Source organism: Gracilinanus agilis, chromosome 2 (genome assembly GCF_016433145.1).
Source record: "Gracilinanus agilis isolate LMUSP501 chromosome 2, AgileGrace, whole genome shotgun sequence".
Classification (NCBI taxonomy): Eukaryota; Metazoa; Chordata; class Mammalia; order Didelphimorphia; family Didelphidae; genus Gracilinanus; species Gracilinanus agilis.
The window spans coordinates 695,069,703-695,091,429 of NC_058131.1; the positions used below are offsets into that span (position 1 = coordinate 695,069,703).

A 21,727-nucleotide genomic window follows, 5' to 3' on the forward strand; every position below is an offset into this window, starting at 1 on the left:
GAGGCCCAGCAGGCTAGACAGCCATTGGGGTGAGGAGTGGGGGGGGCTGTTCCGGGGGGGGCCAGAGGCCGAGGAGAGAAAGGACTGGTGGGCAGGCGGCTGGCACTGACCAGACCCAAAGACCTCAGAGAATCAAAGGAATAAGGGCTCCGGGCGAGTCAGTGCCATGGAAGAAGGGCTGCTGTTGCTGAGCTCAGGGCCAGGCCTTGGCCTGACAACCTGCCCCCAGGGCTGCTGCGATGGACACTGGGGGGGCCAGAGGCAGCAGGAGTGTCTGTACTCTGCCTGCAGCAGGAGGTGGCTTGGAGACAGTCCTGAGCAGAGGATTCACCTACCCCCAGGGGCCTGGGGCAGAGAGGGCGGCCAGTCTGGGAGCTTCCTCCTCCTTCCGTGGACCCTTCCTATCACTTGTACGCTGAATACCGCTCGTGAGGAATTTAAAGAACAAGTTCATGGGCCCCGGACTTTAGGAAGAAAATGGACCCAAAGCAGCTCAAGCGCACTGTGGCGCCCAGAGAGCGAAGCCTGGAGTCAGGAAGACTTAAGTTCAAATCCAGCCTTAGGTGCTTCCCAGCCGTGGGACCCTGGAACAGTCCTGTGACCTCTATCCCAATTTCCTCCTCTGTAAAATGGAGAAATTAACCGCATCAGCCCCCCAACGTTGTTGGGAGGACCAAGTGAGATATCTGTATGTATTGCCAAGAACCTTTCCTTTCCCTGCCTCCCTGTCTGCTGCGGGTTATTCCAGTGCTGCCACGTATCGCACATGAAAGAAGAACCTCATCCAGGAACTAGAGTGAAAGATGCGGCTCGGCTCTGCAGCCAGGCTCCAACAGCGCCTTCTCCGGCCTTGGCGAGCATTTCCATCACGTTCCTTGGGGAACCTCGTAAGAGTTTAGTCCTTCAGTGTTCTGCTACTGTCTGCATTGTTCTCTTGGTTCTGTGCACTTCCTTTTGCATCTGTTCAGAGAAGTCTTTGCAGGCTTTTTCTGAAATCGTCCTTTTTGTCATTTCTTACGGCACGCTAGCATTCCGCCACAACCATAATATGGCCACGTGTTCAGCCATTCCTCGATTTCCAACTCTTGGTCACTACAGAAAGAGCTGCTAAAATATTTTTGTCCAAGTCGGCCCTTTCCCCTCTCTTTGATCTCTTTGGAATGCTGACCCGCTCACTGGTCCTATCGCAGAGTCAAAGGGAATGCTTCGTTTATGGCCCTTTGGCCCTGGTTCCATGTTGCCCTCCAGAACAGGCATATCCATCCGCAGTTCCACCAACCATGTGCTGTGTCCCATTTTCCCACGTCCCCTCCTTTCTGGTCCCATTAGCCAGCCTTATGGGTGTCAGGTGGTATCTCAAGAGTCGTTTTAATGTGCATTTCTCTAACCAGGAGGGATGTGGAGCACTTTTCACCTGTTCCTATCTTTTGACCGTTTGTCATTTAGGGGAGGCGCTTTGTATTCTTGTACATTCGACTCCATTCTCTGTATATTTGAGAGGGGAAGCCTTTGCCAGAGACTTTTGCTGTGCAATTGTTTCCCCACATTTTCGTTTCCCTCTTATCTTGGTTGCTTTGTTTCTTTGGCTTCTTTGTCCAAAACCTTTTACGTTTACCGTCATCAAAGTGATTCGTTTCACGTCTCTTTGTCTTGTCTGGTCACAAATTCCTCACTTTCGTGCGAGTCTGAAAGGTAAATGATTCCGTGCTCCCCTCATTTCTTTATGGCATCCCTCTTTATTTTTAGGTCAAGTATTCGTAAAGACTTTCTCTTGGTATGCTGGATGAGACGTTGCTCCACGTTGAATGGCTACCATCCTGTTTCCCAGTTTTCCCAGCAGTTTTTGTCCAATAGTAAATTCTTCCACCAAAAGGTTGGATCTTTGGATCTATCAAGCACTGGGTTGTTATGGCCACTCACTACTGTGTATTGATTTCCCTAACCCATTCCGTGGATCCACTACTCGATTTTTAAGCCAGCGCCAGATTCTTTTGGCGATTACCACTTTACCGCAGTTTGACGTATGATACGGCGAGGCCACCTGCCTTCCACTCTAAAAAAAAAAAAACAATTCCCTTGGCATTCCTGACTGTCTGTCCTTCCAGATGGATTTTGACGTACATTTTTTCTAGTTCTATGAAATAATTTTAGGGCTGTTTGATTGGCATGGCACTGAATAAGTAATTAGGTAGGATTGTCATTGTCATTATATTGGCTCGCCCTACCCAGGAACAACGAATGTTGGGGTTTTTTCATTTGTTTAGGTCTGACTTGATTCCTGTGAGAAGCCTTCTGTAATTGTGTTCATACGGTTGCTGGGTTTGTTTGGACAGGTGTGCCCTCAGGGATTTTACGTTGTCTACAGCAGCGGTTCCCAGACTTTTTTGGCCTCCCGCCCCCTTTCCGGAAAAAAATAGTACTTAGCCCCTCCCTGGAAATTAATTTTTAAAAAATTTTAATAGCAATTGATAGGAAAGATCAATGCACGTGTGGCCATCACCGTCCCCCTGGATCGCTGCAGCACCCACCAGGGGGCGATGGCGCCCACTTTGGGAATCACTGGCTTATAGTATTCGTTCTCTATGTCTGCTCTTCCTGGTTTGGGTATCAGTGTCATATTTGTGTCATAAAATGAATTTAGGAGGATTTCTTCTTTCCTTGGTTTTCCAAATCGTTTATATAGTATTGAAGTTGTTTGTTTTTTGAATGTTTAGTAGAATTCCCTTTTGAATCTATTTGGCCCTGGAGATGTTTTCTTAGGGGATTCATTGCTGGTTTGCTCGATTTCTTTGTCTAAGATGGGCTTGTTTGTGTATCCTATTTCTTCTTTTAACCGGGAAGATTTATGTTTTCATAAATATTCACCTATTTCACTTAGGTCACTGGCTTTGGGGGCACATAGTCGACTCCTAGTAATTGATTTACTTTCTTCTTTATTGGTTTTGATTTCACATTTTTCATTTTTGATGCTGATAATTTTTTAATCCCATTAACCAGCAGCGTATCTATTTTAATGATTTCCCCATAAAGCCAGCCTCCTTGTCTTATTAGTGCAACGGCTTTCTAACTTTTAGTTTTCTTCATCTTTCCCTTGTTTTTCAGGACTTTCAATCTGGTCTTTGATTGGGTATCTCCTTAGTTGCCGCCCAATTCCTGGCTCTGCTCTTCTTGTTTATTTTGTGCTTACGTTTATCTAGGCCGGCCGAAGTTTCACCAAGTCCTCCCACTCGAGCCGCTGCTCCTTGAACGCTGTGCCGTTTGGGGCGTGTTTGGTACTGATGCTGCTTCGTTGGTTGTGGCGGCTTTTATCAAGGTGAAATTTCCTTCCTTGTGTCTTTCCATGACGCCAGCTTTTCGTTTTGCTTTGTGCGAGATCTCGTGTGTGTGGCTGCTCCTGCTTTGTTTTGTGCCCTAGCCGAGGCGTGGTAGGCTCTGCTCCAGCCCGCGCTCTTACGGCGGGTCCCGGCTTTAACGGGGTTTCCTGTAGGCAGCATATTGTGGATCTTTTTATTCAGCTATTTTCATTTCCCTGCGACACGCCACAATAATTGTCTCTATACGTTTTCCAGAGGAATCGTCTCCCTCCTTCCTTCTCCTCTCTCGGAGATTTGATTTGGCCGTCCGTGTAGTTTCATGCAAAGCGTATTTCTGTGTTGGTCACAGAATGTCCATCTGCTTAAAGTGAATGAAAACCGAAGTAACCCTCCTGGACAGACTATTCCTAATTACCTTCCCCCTATTGCTCCACTTATGGTTATATATATGATATGTGCTATGCATGCACTATCTCGTAGACAAGAGCGCCTGGCCCTTTCTTTTCAAAGTGTCTCAGTTACTCACCACATGTCAGTAAAATATTACATTTTTCATTGTTCATCCTAATCCATGCCTGCAAGTATATTGGGAAAATGATCATGAAAAATATCTCCGATCTGCACAGGGTCTCAAGGTTTATGAAGCACTTTCAGCTCAACCGTCCTGTGACATAAGCAGTGAACTCTGCTGTACCCATCTTACATACATGGAAACTGAAGCTTAGAAATGTTAAGGAACTTGCCTAAGACCACTCTGCTGGCAAGTGTTAGGTCTGTGATGCGTGATGCAGCTTCTCCCAGGTTTAAAGGAAATTAGTCCAAGTCCGTTAGCTTGGCTGCTACTCTCAACTCCAGGAAAAATTATGTTCATTTTATTTTTATCAATTATTTGTAATAAAATCCCACTTAAGTTTTCCAGAGTTATAGGATTAAAAAAATCCCTTCCCTTCCCCCTCCCGGAGCTGGCAAGCAGTTCAACTGGGCTACACATGTATTGTCTTGCAAGATATCATTCCATGTTGTTCATCTTTGTAAGGGAATAATCCTATAAAATCAACCCCCCAAATAAACAAGTGAAAAATCATATGCTTCGATCTGCATTTCTTCTCCAACAGTTCTTTCTCTGGAGGTGGATAGAATTCTTTGTCCCAAGACCCTCAGAACTGTCCTGAGTATTTGCATTGCTTAGTAGCTAAGTCGATCATCGTCGGTCATTCCTCAGTATTGCTGTTGCTGTGTGTAATATTCTTCTGGTTCTGCTTATTTCACTTTGCATCAGTTCACAAAGGTCTTTCCAGCTCTTAAGAGAGATCATCCTGTTCATGATTCCTTATAGCACGATAGTATCCCATCACCATCATATACCAGTGTGTTCCATCACTCCGCAGTGGATGGACGTCCCCTCCATTTCCAATTCTTTGTCACCCCAAAAAGAGCAGCTAGAAATATATTTGTGCAGTAGGTCCTCCCCAGTCTTTGCCCTTTTTACAAAAATCTCTTTGAGATACAGAGCTAGTAGTGATATTCCTGGATTGAAGCATTGTTTTATAATCCTTTGGGCGTAGTTCCAAATTACCCTCTGGAATGGTTGGATCCCATTCACGACTCTACCAGCAATGCACGAGAGTCTCATTTTACCAAATCCCCCCCAACATTCAGCACTTTCCTTTACCATCATATTGGCCAAACTGAGAGGAAAGTGGTACCTCAGTGTTGTTTTGATCCATATTTCTCTAATCAAGAGGGATTTAGAGTATTTTTTCTTATGATTATTGGTAGCTTTGATTTTTTTCTTTGCTTATTCATAGCTTTTGATCATTTGTCAGTTGGGGAATGACTTGTATTCTTATACATTTGACTTAGTTCTCTATATAGTTGAGGCATGAGGTTTTCATCAGAGAAACTAGTTATAACATTTTTTTCCCAGTTTATTGCTTCCCCTCTAGTCTTGGTTGCATTGGTTTTGTTTGTACAAACCCTTTTAATATATAATATAATCAAAATGATTCATTTTACATCTTGTAATATTCTCTATCTCTTTTTGGTCGTAAATTCTTCCCTTCTCCATAGATCTTTCAGATAAACAATTCTATGTTCCCCAATTTACTTATAATATCCCCCTTTATGTTTAATTCACGAACCCATTTTGACCTTAAGTTGGTATAGGGTGTGAGATACTGGTCTATTCCTCATTTTTTGCCAGTTTTCCCAGCAGTTTTTGTCAAATAGTGAGTTCTTATGCCAAAAGCTGGAATCTTTGGGGTTATTAAAACACTAGGTTACTATGGTCATTTACCCCTTACCTATTCTAACAATCCACCATTCTATTTCTTAGTCAATACCAGATGATTTTGATGATTTACTGTTTTATAGTACAGTTTAACATCTGCTACTGCTAGGCCACCATCATTCACATTTTTTCATTAATTCCCTTGATATTCTTGACCTTTTGTTATTCCAAATGAATTTTGTCATTTTTTTCTAGTCCTATAAAAGAGTTTCCTGGCAGCTTGATGGGTGCAGCACTGAATAAGTAAATTAACTTAGGTAGGACCGTCATTTTTACTATATTAGCGTGGCCTGTCCCTGAGCAATCGATGTTTTTCCAGTTATTTAGATCTAGCTTTATTTGTGTTTTTAATTGTGTTCATACAATTCCTGCATTTGTCTTGGCAAATAAGTTCCCAGGTATGTTATGTTGTCTAGAGTGATTTTAAATGAAGTTTCTCTTTCTAACTCTTGCTGCTGAGCTTTGTTTAAGTATATTCAAATGGGCTTATTTTGTAGCCTGCAACTTTGGTAAAGTCTTTGATTATTTCTAGGATCCTTTGACTATATCATCGTGTCATGTGCAAAGAGTGATAGTTTAGTTTCCTTATTGCCTACTGGACCTCCTTCCTTTGCTTTTTCTTCTCTTATTGCTAAAGCGAGTACAAAATTAAGTAATAGTGGTGATAACGGGCATCCGTGCTTCATCATCATCTTGATTTTATTTGGGAGGCTGGCTTCTAACTTAGCCCTATTGCAGATGGAACTTGTTGATGGTTTTAGATAGACACTGCTTATCATTTTAAAGAATAACCCGCTTATTTCTATGCTTGTGAGCTGAGAGCTCTGGAAGCCACCTCCCGCTGCTGATTCAGTGATGGCTTGCAGAGCTCAGAGCCCTGTGAGCCACTTTGTTCTGAGGGTTGGAGTTTCACTGAAGGCTTGAATGGGCCAAGCTTCATGGACTTAAGGTTCCAGTGCAGGGTTTGGGACTTAAAGAGGTGGGCCTGGGGTGCTGTTGGCTTAGACAAGGTTCCAGGGTCTCTAAGTCGACTTGTGCCCAGGATTGGAACTTGGCACAGTAAGTGGGGATGGGCAGCTTGCGCTCCCCTGTGCTCCGTTTTATTTCTGGTTCCCTCATCACCCTGTGAAATAGACCCTCTCTGCCTACCTTTCAGGTTGTTTTTTGGAGGAGAGTTACTTCACTCCATTGCCTTGTTAGTTCTGTGACTCCAGTATTAATTTTGAGTTGCTATTTTAAGGTTGGTTTGAGAGTATTCTCAGAGCAGTTCCAGGTTACTGGGCTACTATTCTACCATCTTGGCTCTGTTCCCTCACCCGCCCACCCACCTCCCATATTCTGGGGTTTTGCTGTGGCACTCTGCTATCTTCTTCCATTTCATGGGTGAGTTCACTCCATTCACATTCACAGTTATGATTACTAATAGAGCGTTTCCCTCCATCTTATTTACCCCCTGTTTATTTTTCTCTCCCTCTTTCAATTTTTCCCTGTTCACAAATGTTTTGCCTCTCTCCACCACCTCTCTCAATTCACCCTCCCTTGTATCTGTTTCTCCCCTCCTACTTCTCTATAGCATAAGTTTCTGTAGCTGAGTGTAAAATGTTATTCCTGTTTTGAAAAATTCTGATGAAAGTAAGGTTCATTCAAGCATTGCTCTCAATATTCCCTATTTTCTCCTCCATTTTATTGACTCATGCACCTCTTCATGCGAACTAATTTTACCTCCTGGTCTTATATTATCTCTTCTCCTGGTCTGCACCTCCTTCTCATCTCTTGACTTTTTTGTATCATCCAATTCTATTCAGCTTACTCTTTCTTTCTATGTACACTCCTCATCACCCTAATAGTGATAAAATTCTTAAGCATTCCAAGTACCTTAGGTATCTTGATTCCTTAAGTAACTTAAGTATTTGAAGTATCATACATAGTTAAGTATCTTAATTATCTCCTTCACATATATAAATATAAACAATTAATCTTACTGAAATTTTTATATTTTCACTTTTCTGTTTGCCTTTTTTTAAGCTTTTCTTGAATGCTGAGTTTGCTCATTGAATTTTCTTTTCAGCTCTGGGGTTTTTTTTTTGGTCAGGAATGCCTGGAAGTCTTCTCTTTCATTAAATATCCCTTTTCCCCCCTGGAGGATTATATTCAATTTTTTTGGATAGGGCAATTCTTGATTTTGGTCCTACATACTTTGCCTTTTGGAATATTATATTCCGTGCCTTTGAGTACTTTAATGTAGGAGCTTCTAGGTCCTGTGTAATCCTGACTGTGATTCCACATTTTGTGAAATATTTCTTTCTGGCTGCTTGCAGTACTTTTCCTTGGCCTAGGAGTTCTGGAATTTGGCTATAATAGTCCCAGGATGTTTTATTCTGGGGTCTCCTTCAGGAGGCAATAAGTAGATTCTTTCAGTGTCTATTTTTGCTTTTTGTTTGAGGATATCAGGGCAATTTTCCCTGATGATTTCTTATAATATGTTGCTCAGGCTCTTCTTTTAATCATGATGTTCAAGCATTAGTTTCTTGGATTGATTCTTGGATGATCTCTCCTGGATCTGTTTTCCAGGTCAGTTGTCATTCTAGTGAGACATTTCAGATTTTCTCCTTTTTTCCTGTTCTTTTGTTTTTGTCTTATTACTTCCTAATGTCTTATGGAAACATTACCTTCCATTTAACCAATTTTAAGAGTTTTTGCATTTATTTTTCCATTGGCCAATTCTATCTACTCTTTTTTTATTTTTTATTATTAGACATTTATTAATATTCGTTTTTAACCTGTTTACATACTTTATGCCCCTACTTTCCCCTTCACCCCCCGCTTTTCCCCCACCCATGGCCAACGCACATTTCCACTGGTTGTAACATGTGTCCTTGTTCAGGGTCTATTTCCCATTCATGTCCGCCTCAGCCCATGCATTCAAGCAATTGTTTATCTTATATGTTTCCTCTCCTGCAGTCCTTCCTCTGAGTGTGGGTAGCATCTTTACCATAAATCCCTCAGAGCTGTCTTGTGTCATTGTATTGCTGCTGGTACAGGAGCCCATTACATTCGATTTTACCACAGTGTATCAGTCTCTGTGTACAATGTTCTTCTGGCTCTGCTCCTTTCCTTCTGCATCAATTCCTGGAGGTCTTTCTAGTTCACATGGAACTCCTCCAGTTTATTATTCCTTTTAGCGCAATAGTATTCCATCACCCGCATATACCACAGTTTGTTCAGCCATTCCCCAATTGAAGGACATCCCCTCCTTTTCCAGTTTTTTGCCACCACAAAAATCACGGCTATAAATATTTCCATACAAGTCTGTTTATCTATGATCTCTTTGTGTTACAAACCCAAAAATGGTATGGCTGGATCAAAGGGCAGGCAGTCTTTTATAGCCCTTTGGGCATAGTTCCAAATTGCCATCCAGAATGGTCGGATCATTTCACAACTCCACCAGCAATGCATTAATGTCCCAATTTTGCCACATCCCCTCCAGCATTCATTACTCTCCCCTTCTTTCATTTTAGCCAATCTGCTAGGTGTGAGGTGATACCTCAGAGTTGTTTTGATTTGCATTTCTCTAATTATTAGAGATTTAGAACAGTATGGAGTCCAAGTTTCTATTAATTTCTGCCTTTTCTGGAAGACCAATGATTCTCAAGTTGTCTCTTCTAGACCGGTTTTCTTGGTCTGTCACTCTCTCATTGAGATATTTCATGTTTCCTTCAATTTTATCAGTCTTTTGACTTTGTTTTATTTGTTCTTGTTGTCTTGAGAGATCATTAGCTTCTAAATGTTCGATTCTAGCCTTTAAGGACTGGTTTTTGGCTTTAATGTTTTGGTTTTCGGCTATAATTTTTTGGTTTTCCTTTTCAATCTGGTCATTTTTGGTCTTCAGTTGTCTTGTCTTACTTTCCAATTGCGAAATTCTGCCTTTTAAGCTGTTATTTTCTTGCCAGATTTCTTCCATCTTCCTCAGCATTTCATTTATAAACTCTTCCATAGCTTGTGACCAGCTTTCATTTTGGGGGGGAGGTTTGGATTTTTGTTTTCCCTCCTCTGGTGTCTGGATTTTCTCTGTGTAGAAGTTGTCGAGTGTTCCAGAGTTTCTCTTGATAGTCTTTTTCTTCTGGGCTTCCTTATTGCTGGCCATTGTTAGCCCCGCCCCTTTTCCGCTTTGTCTTTGCACTCCGGGTCTGCCTGCGCCTTGCAAGCTCCCGGGGGCTCCGGTCTCCTTGTCCTCGGGGTCAGGCCTCCTGGTAGTTCCCGGTCTGCCCCTCTGCCCGAGGTTCCTTCAGCCGTCTTTGGGGCTGCTTCCACTGCCGCGCTGGGTCTGCACCGGGTCCTCACTGGAGGTCCAAGCCTGGGCTGGAGATCGTTATTCAAGCCTAGGGCACTGCCTTTGCCTGCGCAGATCCTCTTAGGGCCTGCCTTCACCCACAGAAGGTAGTGAAAGTCCGTGGGCTGGAGATCTTTATTCGCACCTGAGGCGATGCCTTCAGTGCTTGGGAAAGGCTGATTTTAGAGGCCTTTGTCCAGGCCTGAGGGGGTGCCTTCACCCACGTGGGCGCTCGGGGAAAGTCCGTGCCCACCCCTAGCCACCTGGGGTCCCTCGTCTTGCAGCACACAGGTACAAGCCCCGGGGCTGCCAGTGATTATTGGGTTGCCCCAGTCCTGTTTTCCCGCATGTGCGTTGGTGTTGTGTGAGGTGTGCGGTGGGGGGTGGGGGAGGGGCTTCTTCCTCTCGCGTTTTAGTGAGAGCTGTTTCACCCCTTTATAGCGTGGAAATGCCCCGATTCTGCGTACCTTCAATGCTGCGCCCTGTTGTGGGGTTCCTTCGTTCCTCTGGACTCGTTTTTATGTCCCCTTGAGGGGTCCTGTATGGTTCTGCCAGGAGAGATCGAGCAGCTGCTCCTTACTCTGCCGCCATCTTAACCGGAAGTCTCTATCTACTCTTTAAGGAATTGCTTTCTTCGATGTTGTGTTGTTTTGTTGCCTCCATTTGGCTTGTTCTAATCTTTAGGGAGTTGTTTTGTTGAGTGTTTTTGACCTCTATTTTCATCTGGCCCATTCTAGCTTTTAGGGATTTGATATCTTCAGTGAATTTCCCCCAAGATGTTGATTCTATCCACCAGCTCTTAGTGTTGAAAGCTATCCAACATCTCTAGATAATCTGATGAGGACGGCTTAGCGGACACGGAGATCTCTCCCTCAGCTCATGGTGCTGCTGAGTCTCTCGAAATGAGCGTAGGATTTTTTTTTGTTTTACAAAGAATTTTCTTATGAAGATAATGCCGATGAGAAAAAAAGTCCCAAGGCTGAGTCTTATACCTTATCAGGAGGAAAAGCACCTGCTAGATGAGTCTCGTCTAACTTTTGTCCACTTTTGACCTTGACTGTCTGAGAACAGTTTTGAGCTTAATTTTCTGCATTTCTGTCTTAAAGTGAAACTGTTAACCTCTTAACTGCTGATTTCCTCAGAGGCATTTTATAATACTTGAGGCTGTCTTCAAAACTAATTTAGTATGTTTTCAATAAGGAAGAGCCATCGAGAAGGGCTCAGATAAAAATATCTATTTGAGACTCTATTTCTCTTATTGGCTTCCCACATCTTAGTATTTTACTATTTTAAGTTCTTTTCAAATTCTTCAAGAAGTTTTTTGGTAACCTGAGATCCTTCCTCACTTTCCTTCATTTCCTTTTTGCACTTTTGTCCTCTTCTGAGTTTGTGCGTTCATCCCCTTGTCATTAAAGTGACATTCTACGGTCAGGTTTTTTCTTTGCCTTTTGCTCATTTTTAAAATGTGTAACATTCTCTAACTAATGAAATTCTGCTTTGCTCCTTGGGTAAAGGGAGAACTCTTTCAGACTTGCACTATAGACCTCTCTGGTGTTTTGTTTGGGGTAAGTCCGGCTATCTTTGGATGCCACCGTGTGTGCTTCCTGGAGGGAAGTTAGAGCTGCTCGGTGCAATTGGAATCTCCTTCCCCCGCTGCCCCATGGGCTGGGCTGCTCTGCCACTCCGTCGCGCCGGATCGTGGGGAAGTCCATCGTTCGAATCCCTCCCTCCAACAGCCACTTTGTGGAGCCAGGCCACACGGCTCGCCCTTTGCACAGCTCTGCCTCATGTGCGTGCCGTTTATGCGGGGCTCAGAGGCCAGCACCAGTGAGGCCGTCGGCCCTCCCCGAGTCCCCGGGAGAACCGCCGCCAAGCGCCTCCTGTGCGTCATGCTCTGCACTGGATGATGAGCCCCAGGAAGTGGAGCTCCACATGGGGCGCAGGAAGAAAGTGCTTTTAGGCTTTCAAGAGCTCTCGAAATGCAGATTGTTGGTGGCGGCGCCCGTCCTCCTCCAGAGCACCTAAAGACTGAAGGGGGTCCCGGCCAGAGGCTCCCCGGCAGCACGCGTGCCTCTGGGTCACTGAACAACAGTCTTTCCAGCAGAGTACAAGGCTGTGTCCTACGTGTTTGCGTGTGTACATAAACGCGCGTCTCCCCATAGGCGTGTCGAGGTATGTGGGTGGCAGCGGCGGCTCTCGGGGCCCTGCGGGGGGTTTTCTTGGCAAAGAGACTCGAGTGCTCTGCTGTGTCCTTACGGATGAGGAAGGGAGGCGAACGGCCAGGTTAAGAGCCGTGCCCAGGGTGGCACATCAGCACGAAGCGGGCAGACGAGCGTCCCTGCGTCCCAGCCCGCTGCTAGGCAGGTTCGCCTCGTTATTCCCTGCCCTCACCCTAAAACGACCCATTGTAACAGTAAGTGCCAAAGAGATCAAAGGCGGCCCCCCATGACGCCCCTCCTCCTCGGAGCTGGGCTCTCCGCGGCCCCCTCCCCAAGTGCCAGCCCTCCTCCCCTGGGCCCCCGGGCGGGATGGAGGGAGGCAGGAGGGCTTCCTCTTCCTCCTCTGTGCCCCGCAGAGGGTGCGGCTGGACCCCCTCCAGATCCGGCGGCAGATGCCAAGCCGAAGCCAGTGGCGGCGCCCGTCCGTGGCAGCTGCTCTGGGATGCCCACCGCGGCACGGGAAAGGCGGCGTGTGAGCGGCTGCTCCGGCTCGCTGCCACGGGGGCCTTGGCTTCTCTCCTCAGAAACGAAAAATTATTCCGAGCAGAATTGCTGAGTTCCTTGCTGTGTATCCAGGGGAAAAGCATCATGGAGAACTTGGCAGGAAGGAAGCACTTACGCCAGCAGGCCGCCAAGGCCTTTCTGGACAGCATCAGGTAGGTGCCGCTGGAGCAGCGGGCACAGGCTGGCACCGCTGCCCAGGAGAGCCACAGGAGCCTGTAGCGTCCTCGGGGAGGGAGGGTCTGTGCAGCTCCCCGGCAGCCTGCCTGGACTGGAGGAAGAGGCCTGGAGGGGGAGACGGAGCAGAGGACACAGGCTGGGGGGGGGCCGGCATGGCCTTTGGGGATGCGACCCCCTCCCAACACCGAGAAGGGTCCCCTGTGCCACTCCTGGGCCCCGTGCCCGCCCCCGGTCACTGCTCTGAGCCTGACTTTACCCAACCCCCCCCCCCCCGGGCTCTCCTTCATCACGTCTGTGGCGATTCTCCTGCCTCCCCCCCACCTCGGCCCTGGGCCACAGAGGGAGCCCGCATTTGGAATGGGCCCTGGACATCCTCCGGCCCATCCCCAAGGCCAGTGCCCAGGAAGGGTGACCATCAGGCCTGCCCGCGAAGGGTTCCAGTGATCAGAGCCCGGAGAAGGCAGCCTTCCCGCCCCGAGGCCCAGAAGGACTGGGGTTGGTTTGTGAGGACCAAACGCTCCCGGGCGGGGGGAGGTCCAGAAGCCGCCCGCACTGCCCGCGTCCACCCTCTTCTGGACACTTTAGCCCCGGCAGCCAGACGTGGGCTCGCCGTGAGACCCGGGCCAAGTCATGCAGCCTCTGCCTGCCTCCGTTTCCTCACCCGTACCCCGAGGACAATAACCCCTTCAGGGGGCTGGCGGGACGTTCGAGGGAGACGGTCGTTGTGAAGTGCTTGGCATCAGGCCTGGCACACAGAGCGTTGCCCAGAAGTAAACACGATGCTCCAGGGGAAGCCTGAGCAGGAGGTCACGAGCCGGGGGCTTTGGCATTCTGAGATCGCGGTAGACTTTTGGCATGTGGCCTTGGGAGAGCTTGTGGTCCACTCGGGTCCCCAGGCCTTTTTCAGACAAATGAGGGTGGATCCAGGCTTTCCCCGTCTTCTATTTGTGAGGTCTTTTTGGCTCATCTGGCGCCTGAGCAGGAGAGGGAGCGTCCTCACCAGGATCGCCCAAACGACTTAAGTCCTTTCCATTTTGTGCCACTTCCCGAATGACTTCTCAGTGGGGTCTCTCCGAGCAGTGGACGGCACCAGCTCCTCTCTCCTTCCCTCCTTGTCTACCCTCGGCCAGGGAAGCCCATCCCTGGGAGTCCTCCGGGCTCCAGGCTCCTGCCAGGGACAAATGATGCTTGCCCTCGTCCTCTCCCATCCTCCCTCTCTTCTTGACATCCTCGGCTCCTTTGGTGCTCCTTTCCCCGCCACCGGGCGGCCCCTCGACCCCTTTGTTCCATTCAGCAAGCCTGTTGGTCCTGCGGTGTGCCAGGCCCCAGGCTGCCCTTCTGCGTTAGGACACGATGGCGGTCCAGATTCGCTGGGCGATGACGGCCTTGCCACGTGTCTGACCGTGGGGGCAGAGGAGAAGATGGGTCACCTCTCTCTGACCTTTCCCATCGGCTCTCCTCAGGGGGCCGAATGGGGCCGAAGCCGCCCAGAGCTCCCCTGCCGCCTCCTGCAGAGTCCATAGTAGACTCACAGGGGTGGTTTAGTTCTGGGTCTCCAGGGCGCCTCCTGGGGGGGCCCCTCGTGTGGCCCCTTGGCTGGGGAGGCGGGACTTGAACCGAAGCTGCCTCCTTGGTGGGAGGAAGAGAGCGGCCTCTCCTTGGTGCTTGGCCAGCCTTCAGTTGGCTCCCATAGAGAGTAAATGGAGCTTTGATCGAAGGCTCATGTGAGAAACCGAGGACCAGTGACAGGAAGTCACCAGAAGAGCAGGCTTTGGAGGCCTCAGCACTGGCCTTTGGGGCAGAGGTCTGGGTTTCAGAGCCACTTACTTTCCACAAAGGGACCCTTTAGGGAAAGAAGCCTCTCGGCATTTGGGGACTCAGTTTCCAAATGGGTCAAACGAGGCCATTGGACCAAGAGTCCCTGGCTCTAAGCGTGTGTTCCCGGCTGGGCCCGGGGTCTGAATGGCCCAGTGCCCAGAAGCACAGGGAGTAAACCGAGTCAAGCTTCGCAGTAGGCACGGGCCCATGAAAACGTCGGCTCCTGGACTCTTCCTCTCTCCCCTGAAAGGCGTCGACTCCTTCCCCAGGTATGGAGGCTTGGCAGGGAACCACACGCTGGTGATGCAGTCAGCCCGCCATTACTGGAACACTTGCTTCCCGTTCTTCAGCTCCGCCTTCTGTCGGAAGAGGCTGAAAACGTCCATCCAGCAGATCCTCAAAATCATCAATAAGACCAAAACCCAAAAGAAGGTGAGGCACTGGGACGCGGGGAGGGGGGTGGGTTTGCCCAGCGGCCTCGCCTCACTCCCCAACTGATTCTTTTTGAAAAATTGAGGCTGGGCTGCGCTTTGCTCAGGGTCACTCGGTGACGATCAGAGCCGGGGTTCAGATGCCAGACCGCCCGCCAGGCAGGCCCTGGGCTCGGGCACAGAAAACACTGACTCTTTGGGGCAGCCTTTCCCTGAGGTGGCTCCAAATCCGCCCCCCCCCTCCCAGTGACTCTGGCTGCTCGCAGGTGATCCACTTATCTTTGCAGAGTCCTTGCACATTCTTTAATCCGTACGCTTTAACCAAAGATTTCTGCTCGGCCTGCTGTGGAAACGGGGTCGGGGGAGCCCCAAGAAGCCCTGCGTAGCCCGGTATATCCTTGGGGGATGCTTAGGTCCGTGTGCTGCCCACCTCTGCCCCCCAGCTGGCTCTCCCTCCTTCACTGCCTTTTGGCCATCATTTCCTTTGCCGGAGCCCTCGGGGCCTCCTGGACGGCCAAAGGGCCCTCTGCTGCCCAGACCCAGCTAGGCTGGCCGGCTGCTGCTCATTCCGGCCTCCGCGTGTGGACTCACTTTTGTTCCCCAACTCCAAAGTCCGTCCTCTCAACTCATTTCAATTCAAGAAGCTGGTGCCAGGGACCTCCTGTGTGCTGGCCTTGCTGCTGGCACCGGGAATGCAAAGCCAGAAGCCTTCTCTGCCCTCAGGGGGTTTGCCTTCTCCTGGGGAGACAGAGGGGAGAAGAAAAGGATGGTTCTTAGTGAGTAGCTCCAGAGCCCTCATGGCGAGGGGGCGAGACTTGGTCCTTGAAAGGGAAGGAGCTGTCCATGCTGGAACCTTCCTGGCTCACATGTCCCAAGATGGCAGCGAACAAAAACCAGGATCTCTCCCAAGGCCCAACCACCAGGCCAGTCAGACAGGAAGGGGATGGGAACAAGCAGGGGAGACTCAGCGGGCCAGGCAGGGGCCTTTAGCTTTCCTCTGGAGGCAAAATGACCTCAGGAAGATTGTTTCCCTCCATCCGGGGGTGGCACAGCCAGATTTCTATCTCCATAAAGCCAGTTTGGCAGCTGGTGGAGAATGGATCCAGAGGGCAGACACAGAGCGGGGCCTTCGGGGAGGGGGACAGGAGCTTCGGCCCGAGAGCAGCGGGGCACTTGTTCTCCTACATGGGGAAGAGACGATGCACAAGGGAGAAGCTTGATCACTGGTCAGATGGGTGAGGGCGAGGGACAGAGAAGAGAGAGCAGCTGCTCCTGCATGCTGAACCTGGAGACCTAGGAAGTAAGGGGTGCTTTGGGTCAGAATGGAGAAGGGAGAGGGGCAAGAGGAGCTCCCCGTCTGATATGTTGGCCTCGAGGTGCCCCTGGGACCTCTGGGTGGAGATGCAGGACTACACTTGAGAAGAAAGATTATAGGCTCATAGGTACAGAGCTAGACAGGGCCTCAACACAAACACATTTGACAGAGAGGGGAACTGAGGCAAAGAGCAAGATGAACTAACTTGCCTGGATCCCAGCTAGTGAGTATCCGAGTAGGCTTGGAACTTGGGGCTTCCTGCATTCAAGTCCAGGGAGAGTGGCTAATCGGTGGAGCTTGTTCTAAAAAGAGATGCGCCGTCAGCCCTTTGTTGAGGGATGGGCCTCAGCAGCCTCTCCTTGGAGGCTCTGGGAAGGGAAAGAGAAAGGAGGTGAAGAGAAGGGGAAGAAGGAGGGATTTTCTGACTTGGGGTGGGTAGCACTGGGCCCTGGGCAGAGGCAGGAGCTGGGGCTGGGATGGACAAGAAGCTCTGCTGGGCACCTCAGGCCCTAAATCCCTGCTCACGAGGCCCTTCCAGCCAAGGCAAGGGATTAGGTCCCCCTCCAGAGTGGGCCTCTGCTCAAAGTCTCCATCAGTGGGGGTTGCCCTTTCCCACCCACGCTTGTGAGGGAGAGAGATGGGGAGGATGAAGACGGGCCCCCACCACTGTCCTTTGTCCTTTCTCTTTAGTGTGAAGAAATGTCCTTCATTCTCCATCAGTGGCCCAGCATGGACCTTCAGCACAGTGGAAGCACCAACACCCGCTTCCTTCCAGGTTTGCAGACAAGCCAACACTTGGGGAGTGTGTATGCGTCTATATGAACAGACACCATCCATGCAGAGACACACAAAGCTGTTCCTTGGCGTGGTGGGGGAGGAGGAGGTAGAACACTCGGGCCACTTTGGGAACCGCCCAATACTTTGGAAGTCGTGAAATTGGACCAAAACCCAGACCCCTCCCCTGCTCTCAACGAGACTGTGGTCAGATCCCCAGCTGGAGTCCTTCTGGCATCTGGTCCGCCCTCTCTGATCCCTTCTCCACAGAGCTATCAAGTTAGTCTTTCTAAAGTGAGGGCACTGCCTTGGCGTTGAAGGATGGTAACTGAAGATAACAGTACTTTTAGGGGAATGGGGAAGTAGCTAGGGAGGAAGAGGGGAAACACCAGCGCACAGCTGATTAGGGAGAGGTAACACAATAACACACTTAGCTGGGGAAATAAACAGAAACAGAAATCAACACAGCCAGGGAAGCGATTTAAATTAAGTGGGTTCTTGAAGACTGGGAAGGAGACTAGCAGGAAGTTTTATAAAAAGGCTTGTTTAATGTTTAACAAGGACAGGTAAGGAGGTGAGAGGGATAACTGAGACCTTATGTCCATGGCCTACTGTCAAGGAATGGTGTCTAGGGAAAACGGCTCCTCTACTCTGTCTATAAACAGCCAGCTCTGGCAGGACTGACAAGGCAAAGGGATTTGGGAATCTCACAAAGCACGTCTGGTAGTCAGATGAAATCGGGAAAGAGCAAGTTAAACCCAATAAGCCAGGGAGGACGAGGCTTGCCGTAGTTGTCCACCAACAACAGGAAAAGCGCCTCACTCAGCCTGGGGCTCGATCGAAGATCCCTCAGTGATTTAAGCTCGGCTCCTCTTTTGAGCTCCCAAATGAGTCCACAGGCTAGTTCGTTGAACGGCAGCCACAGCCTCCGCTTCTCCATGTCTCTGAGGACGAGGCTCTCTCCACATTCGGGGTTTAGAGGGCTCGCAGCCTCTTCTCCTTGACTCACTGTAATAAGTCCTCTCTACAAAGTTCCTATAACCGCGTGCCAGCGAAGCCTCCGTTCCCACCCTACTGCGTACGACCCCTTCACACAGCCGTCTCCTCACTGGGCTGGCCACCTCTCTGTCCCTGACCTTGGCTAAAAACGAAGCCCGGAAGGGCCTCTGGCCTCCAGAGCCTTCCCGGGGTGATATTTGCGTCCCCAATCAAGGCTCATTCCTTCTGGTACAAATCACGGGTCCTGGCGGCCGCGAGAGAGGTGGCGAGCGTGGCGTTGCTTCGGCTCCCCCCTACAGGCAGCGAGGACGACACCAGCCTGAAGACGGCCCTGTACGGGCTCCTCTTCCACATGTACGCCGACCAGAATGACCTGCAGGGAGGCCTCCGGGTTCTGGAGCAAGCGGTTCAGATCTTGCCCCGCGCCTCTCACCGCCTGTAAGTGCCTCCACGGGGCAGGTTTCCCAGCTTCTCTGGACTCGGGCCACAGGGCGGGGGCGGAGGGGCCCTTCCCAGACCCAGAGGGCCTCCGCCTCCCCCACCGAAGCCATGAAATCCCCCTTGGAGACTCCACACGGATAAGGCGCTGTGGGCTCCCGGGTGTCCCGGCAAGTGATTCCTCCTCAGCTGCCCAGCCTTCCTGGGCCTCCGTGTTCTCAGCTGGGCCAGGGAGGCCCCTCAGACCTTCCTGCCAGGGTGGGGGCGGGCCGAGAAGCCCGTCGGCCTCCCATCCGGGCTCTTCTCGTTCAGCCTGCTCTTCAAGCACATCGTGATAGTCAAGGCCAAACTCGGCCAGAACTTCTCGATGGAGATCCAGAAGTTTAAGGACACGAGCGAAGACTACCTGTCCCAGATGTGGCATCGCCTGGCTTCCAACTCCAAGGACCCCCTTGGAAGCCTGAACTGCTACTACAACGCCATCCAGGCCCTGCAGGTGAGTCCGGGGAGGCGGGCGGCGCCAGGGGATGCCTCCCTTTCCCTTCCTGTGGCGCCACAGAAAGAGGAGGAGAAGCGGGCTCTCTTCTGGCCAAGGACCCCATTCCCATGCCCGGGGGAGGCCGCTTGCCGCTAAGGCCTGGGCGCCCCTCGGCTCGGAGCCCGGGCTGCTTCGGACGCTTGGAAGGGCCCAGAGTCCCAGCAGAGTGGCCAGTTGAGGAAGCCAGGAGACCGGGGGAGGGGCATTCGGGAGAGGCCGCCTTTCCCCGAGGAGCTGACTGCAGACGGGGACCCCCAAGAGAGCAGGGCTCCGAGCGCACTCGGCCACGGTCGCTCCCTCCCGGCCCCGGACGTGAGGTGCCCCGGGCGGGTAGCAGCGCCAAGCTCAGGGTTCCCAGGACCTTCCTCTAAAGGCCCATTTGGAGGGGGTGAGCAGGGGAGGGGTGCCCAGCTGCTGCTGGCAAAAGGCAAGGACTGAGATGGCGGCATTGGCAGAGCTACCGCAGGAGCCGTGCCACCTGCTGCCGCCTTTGTGCTTCCTTCAGGCTTCCCTCTCCCTGGCGTCACTCATTTGGGTGGGTTAAGATGCCATCGACCAATTTGTGTTGGTTTATTTTTAAATATAGATGCAGGACTCCGGCGCTGAGAGAGAAAGGGGGGGGGCGACAGAGGGAGGGAGGAGATAGAGACACACACACACACAGAGACAGAGAGACAGACAGACAGAGACAGAGACAGAGACAGAGACAGAGAGAGAGATGAGGAACAATTGTTTAGATTGAAGGACTTCACAAGGATTCTTTTATTCCTGTGTTTCTTCCCTGGCACATTCGATGTAGAGGTAACACAGGTCCAGTATATCTAATTAACAGAGCACCAGGCCTAGAGTCAAGAAGAGCTGAGTTCAAATATGGCCTCAGACAATTAGCTCTGTGACCCTGAGCAAGTTACTTTATCCTATTGGCCTCAGTTTCCTCATCTGTAAAATAAGGCAGAGAAGAAAATGGTCGTCCTCTCCACATCTATCACAAAAACCTTCCAATGGGCCACAAAGGATGGGACGTGACTGAAATGACTGAACAACAGACGGATGGATGGATGGACGGATGGATGGGTGGATGGATGGATGGACGGATAGACAGATGGATGGATGGATGGATGGATGGATGGATGGATGGATGGATGGACGGATGGATGGACGGATGGATAGATGGATGGATGGATGGATGGATGGATGGACGGATGGATGGACGGATNATAGACGGATGGATGGGTGGATGGATGGATGAAGAGAAGGATAGATGGATGGATGGACAGATAGACAGACGGATGGATGGGTGGGTGGCACTTTCCACAGTGCTCGGCACATGGTAAGCCCTTAATGAGCAGGTCAATGAGAAAGCACAGAGGCCTGCAAAGCAGGGATGACAGAAATAGGAAAAGCCCGACGGCTTTTGATCTAGAGGTGAAGAGCGGATGGCGAGGTCAGAGGGAGGGGGGGCAGCAAGGCCCGAAGCTTCAAGGTGGGGCCAGTGGGAGGAAAGCCTGGAGGTGGTCTATTGGCTTCTTCAGAAGGAATGGAGGCAGCTCATCCCATCTCATCCATGTCCACCTTCCACCTTAGTCTAGGGCAGGCCAGGGCCAGCGAAGGCAGGTACGGCAGGGCGTCCCCTCCCTCCCACCCCACCCCAGCACTGTGGCTCTGGCTAGAGAAGAAGGAAAGGCCGCAGGGTGGGAGGGGTTTTGAACGAATACAAGTCGGCTCAGGCTTCGAAGTTAAGGCCTTAGCCCAGGCCTGGCACCCAGTAGGAGCTGAATACGTGCTCATTGATCGCCGGGCCAATCTCGCTCTCAGATGGATCCTCTAAGCTCGGGAGCCCCAGCAAGTGACGGCCCTGGTGCCGGGTGAGGCCAGTCCCTGGCTCTCTCTCTGGCGGTAGATGCCCACTTCAGCGCGAGCCCCCAGACCTTTCCGGGGCTCCCGCCAGGGGCCGGGCTTCCGGGGGCCTTTCGGCCACCCGGCCGGGCTTCCCCGACGGGTCAGTGCGTGCCTCGGCGTCCTTCTTTCTCTCCTCCAAGAAACCAGAGAACACGTGGCAGAAGATCTCTTACCTGCTGGAGTTCTCCGAGTGGCTCTATTGCAATCAGTTTCCCATCAACAACGTCTTCTTCCACCTGAATTTGGCTATCGAGCTTCTCGTCTGCATGAAGTCGGACCACACCCGCACGGAGGATGTGGACGTCTCCCCCATCCCAGTGGAGGACCCCGGCGAGGACTCCCCCGAGTCAGGTAGGCTCTCCCCTCTGCTCACGGCTGCACCCCGGAAGGCCATCGGCTGATCCCCGAGTCAGGAAGGACTGGGGGGGCCCCTCCTCAGGTGGGCATTGCCCTTGGCCCTGGGGAAGGGCAGCAGGCAGCACTGAAGTGGGCAAAGGCACAGCGCCGAGAGTGGAGAGAGAAGGCATTTGGGCCGTACCAGGACGGGAAGGAGAGCGATAACTATCAGAAGGGCTGGAGAGACGAAGGCTTGAAGCGACCCAGAAGGTGTCGCTATTACATGTTAGAGGCAATAGGGAGCCCCGGGGAGTTCCTGAGCAGGGGAGGGTACTGGCGGATTTG

General features: G+C 50.7%; 1 protein-coding gene across 1 annotated transcript in view; it reads left to right on the forward strand.

Annotated features, from left to right (window-relative positions):
- Positions 1 to 21,727, forward strand: part of CFAP46 (cilia and flagella associated protein 46) — a 160,677-nt gene that overhangs the window by 43,937 nt on the left and 95,013 nt on the right. The window contains exons 19-25 of the mRNA XM_044660305.1: positions 5,862 to 5,869; positions 12,678 to 12,809; positions 14,922 to 15,084; positions 17,089 to 17,173; positions 18,471 to 18,609; positions 18,922 to 19,105; positions 21,187 to 21,397. Of these exons, the coding sequence (XP_044516240.1) occupies positions 5,862 to 5,869; positions 12,678 to 12,809; positions 14,922 to 15,084; positions 17,089 to 17,173; positions 18,471 to 18,609; positions 18,922 to 19,105; positions 21,187 to 21,397 (922 nt within the window). The remainder of the gene's footprint in view (positions 1 to 5,861; positions 5,870 to 12,677; positions 12,810 to 14,921; positions 15,085 to 17,088; positions 17,174 to 18,470; positions 18,610 to 18,921; positions 19,106 to 21,186; positions 21,398 to 21,727) is intronic.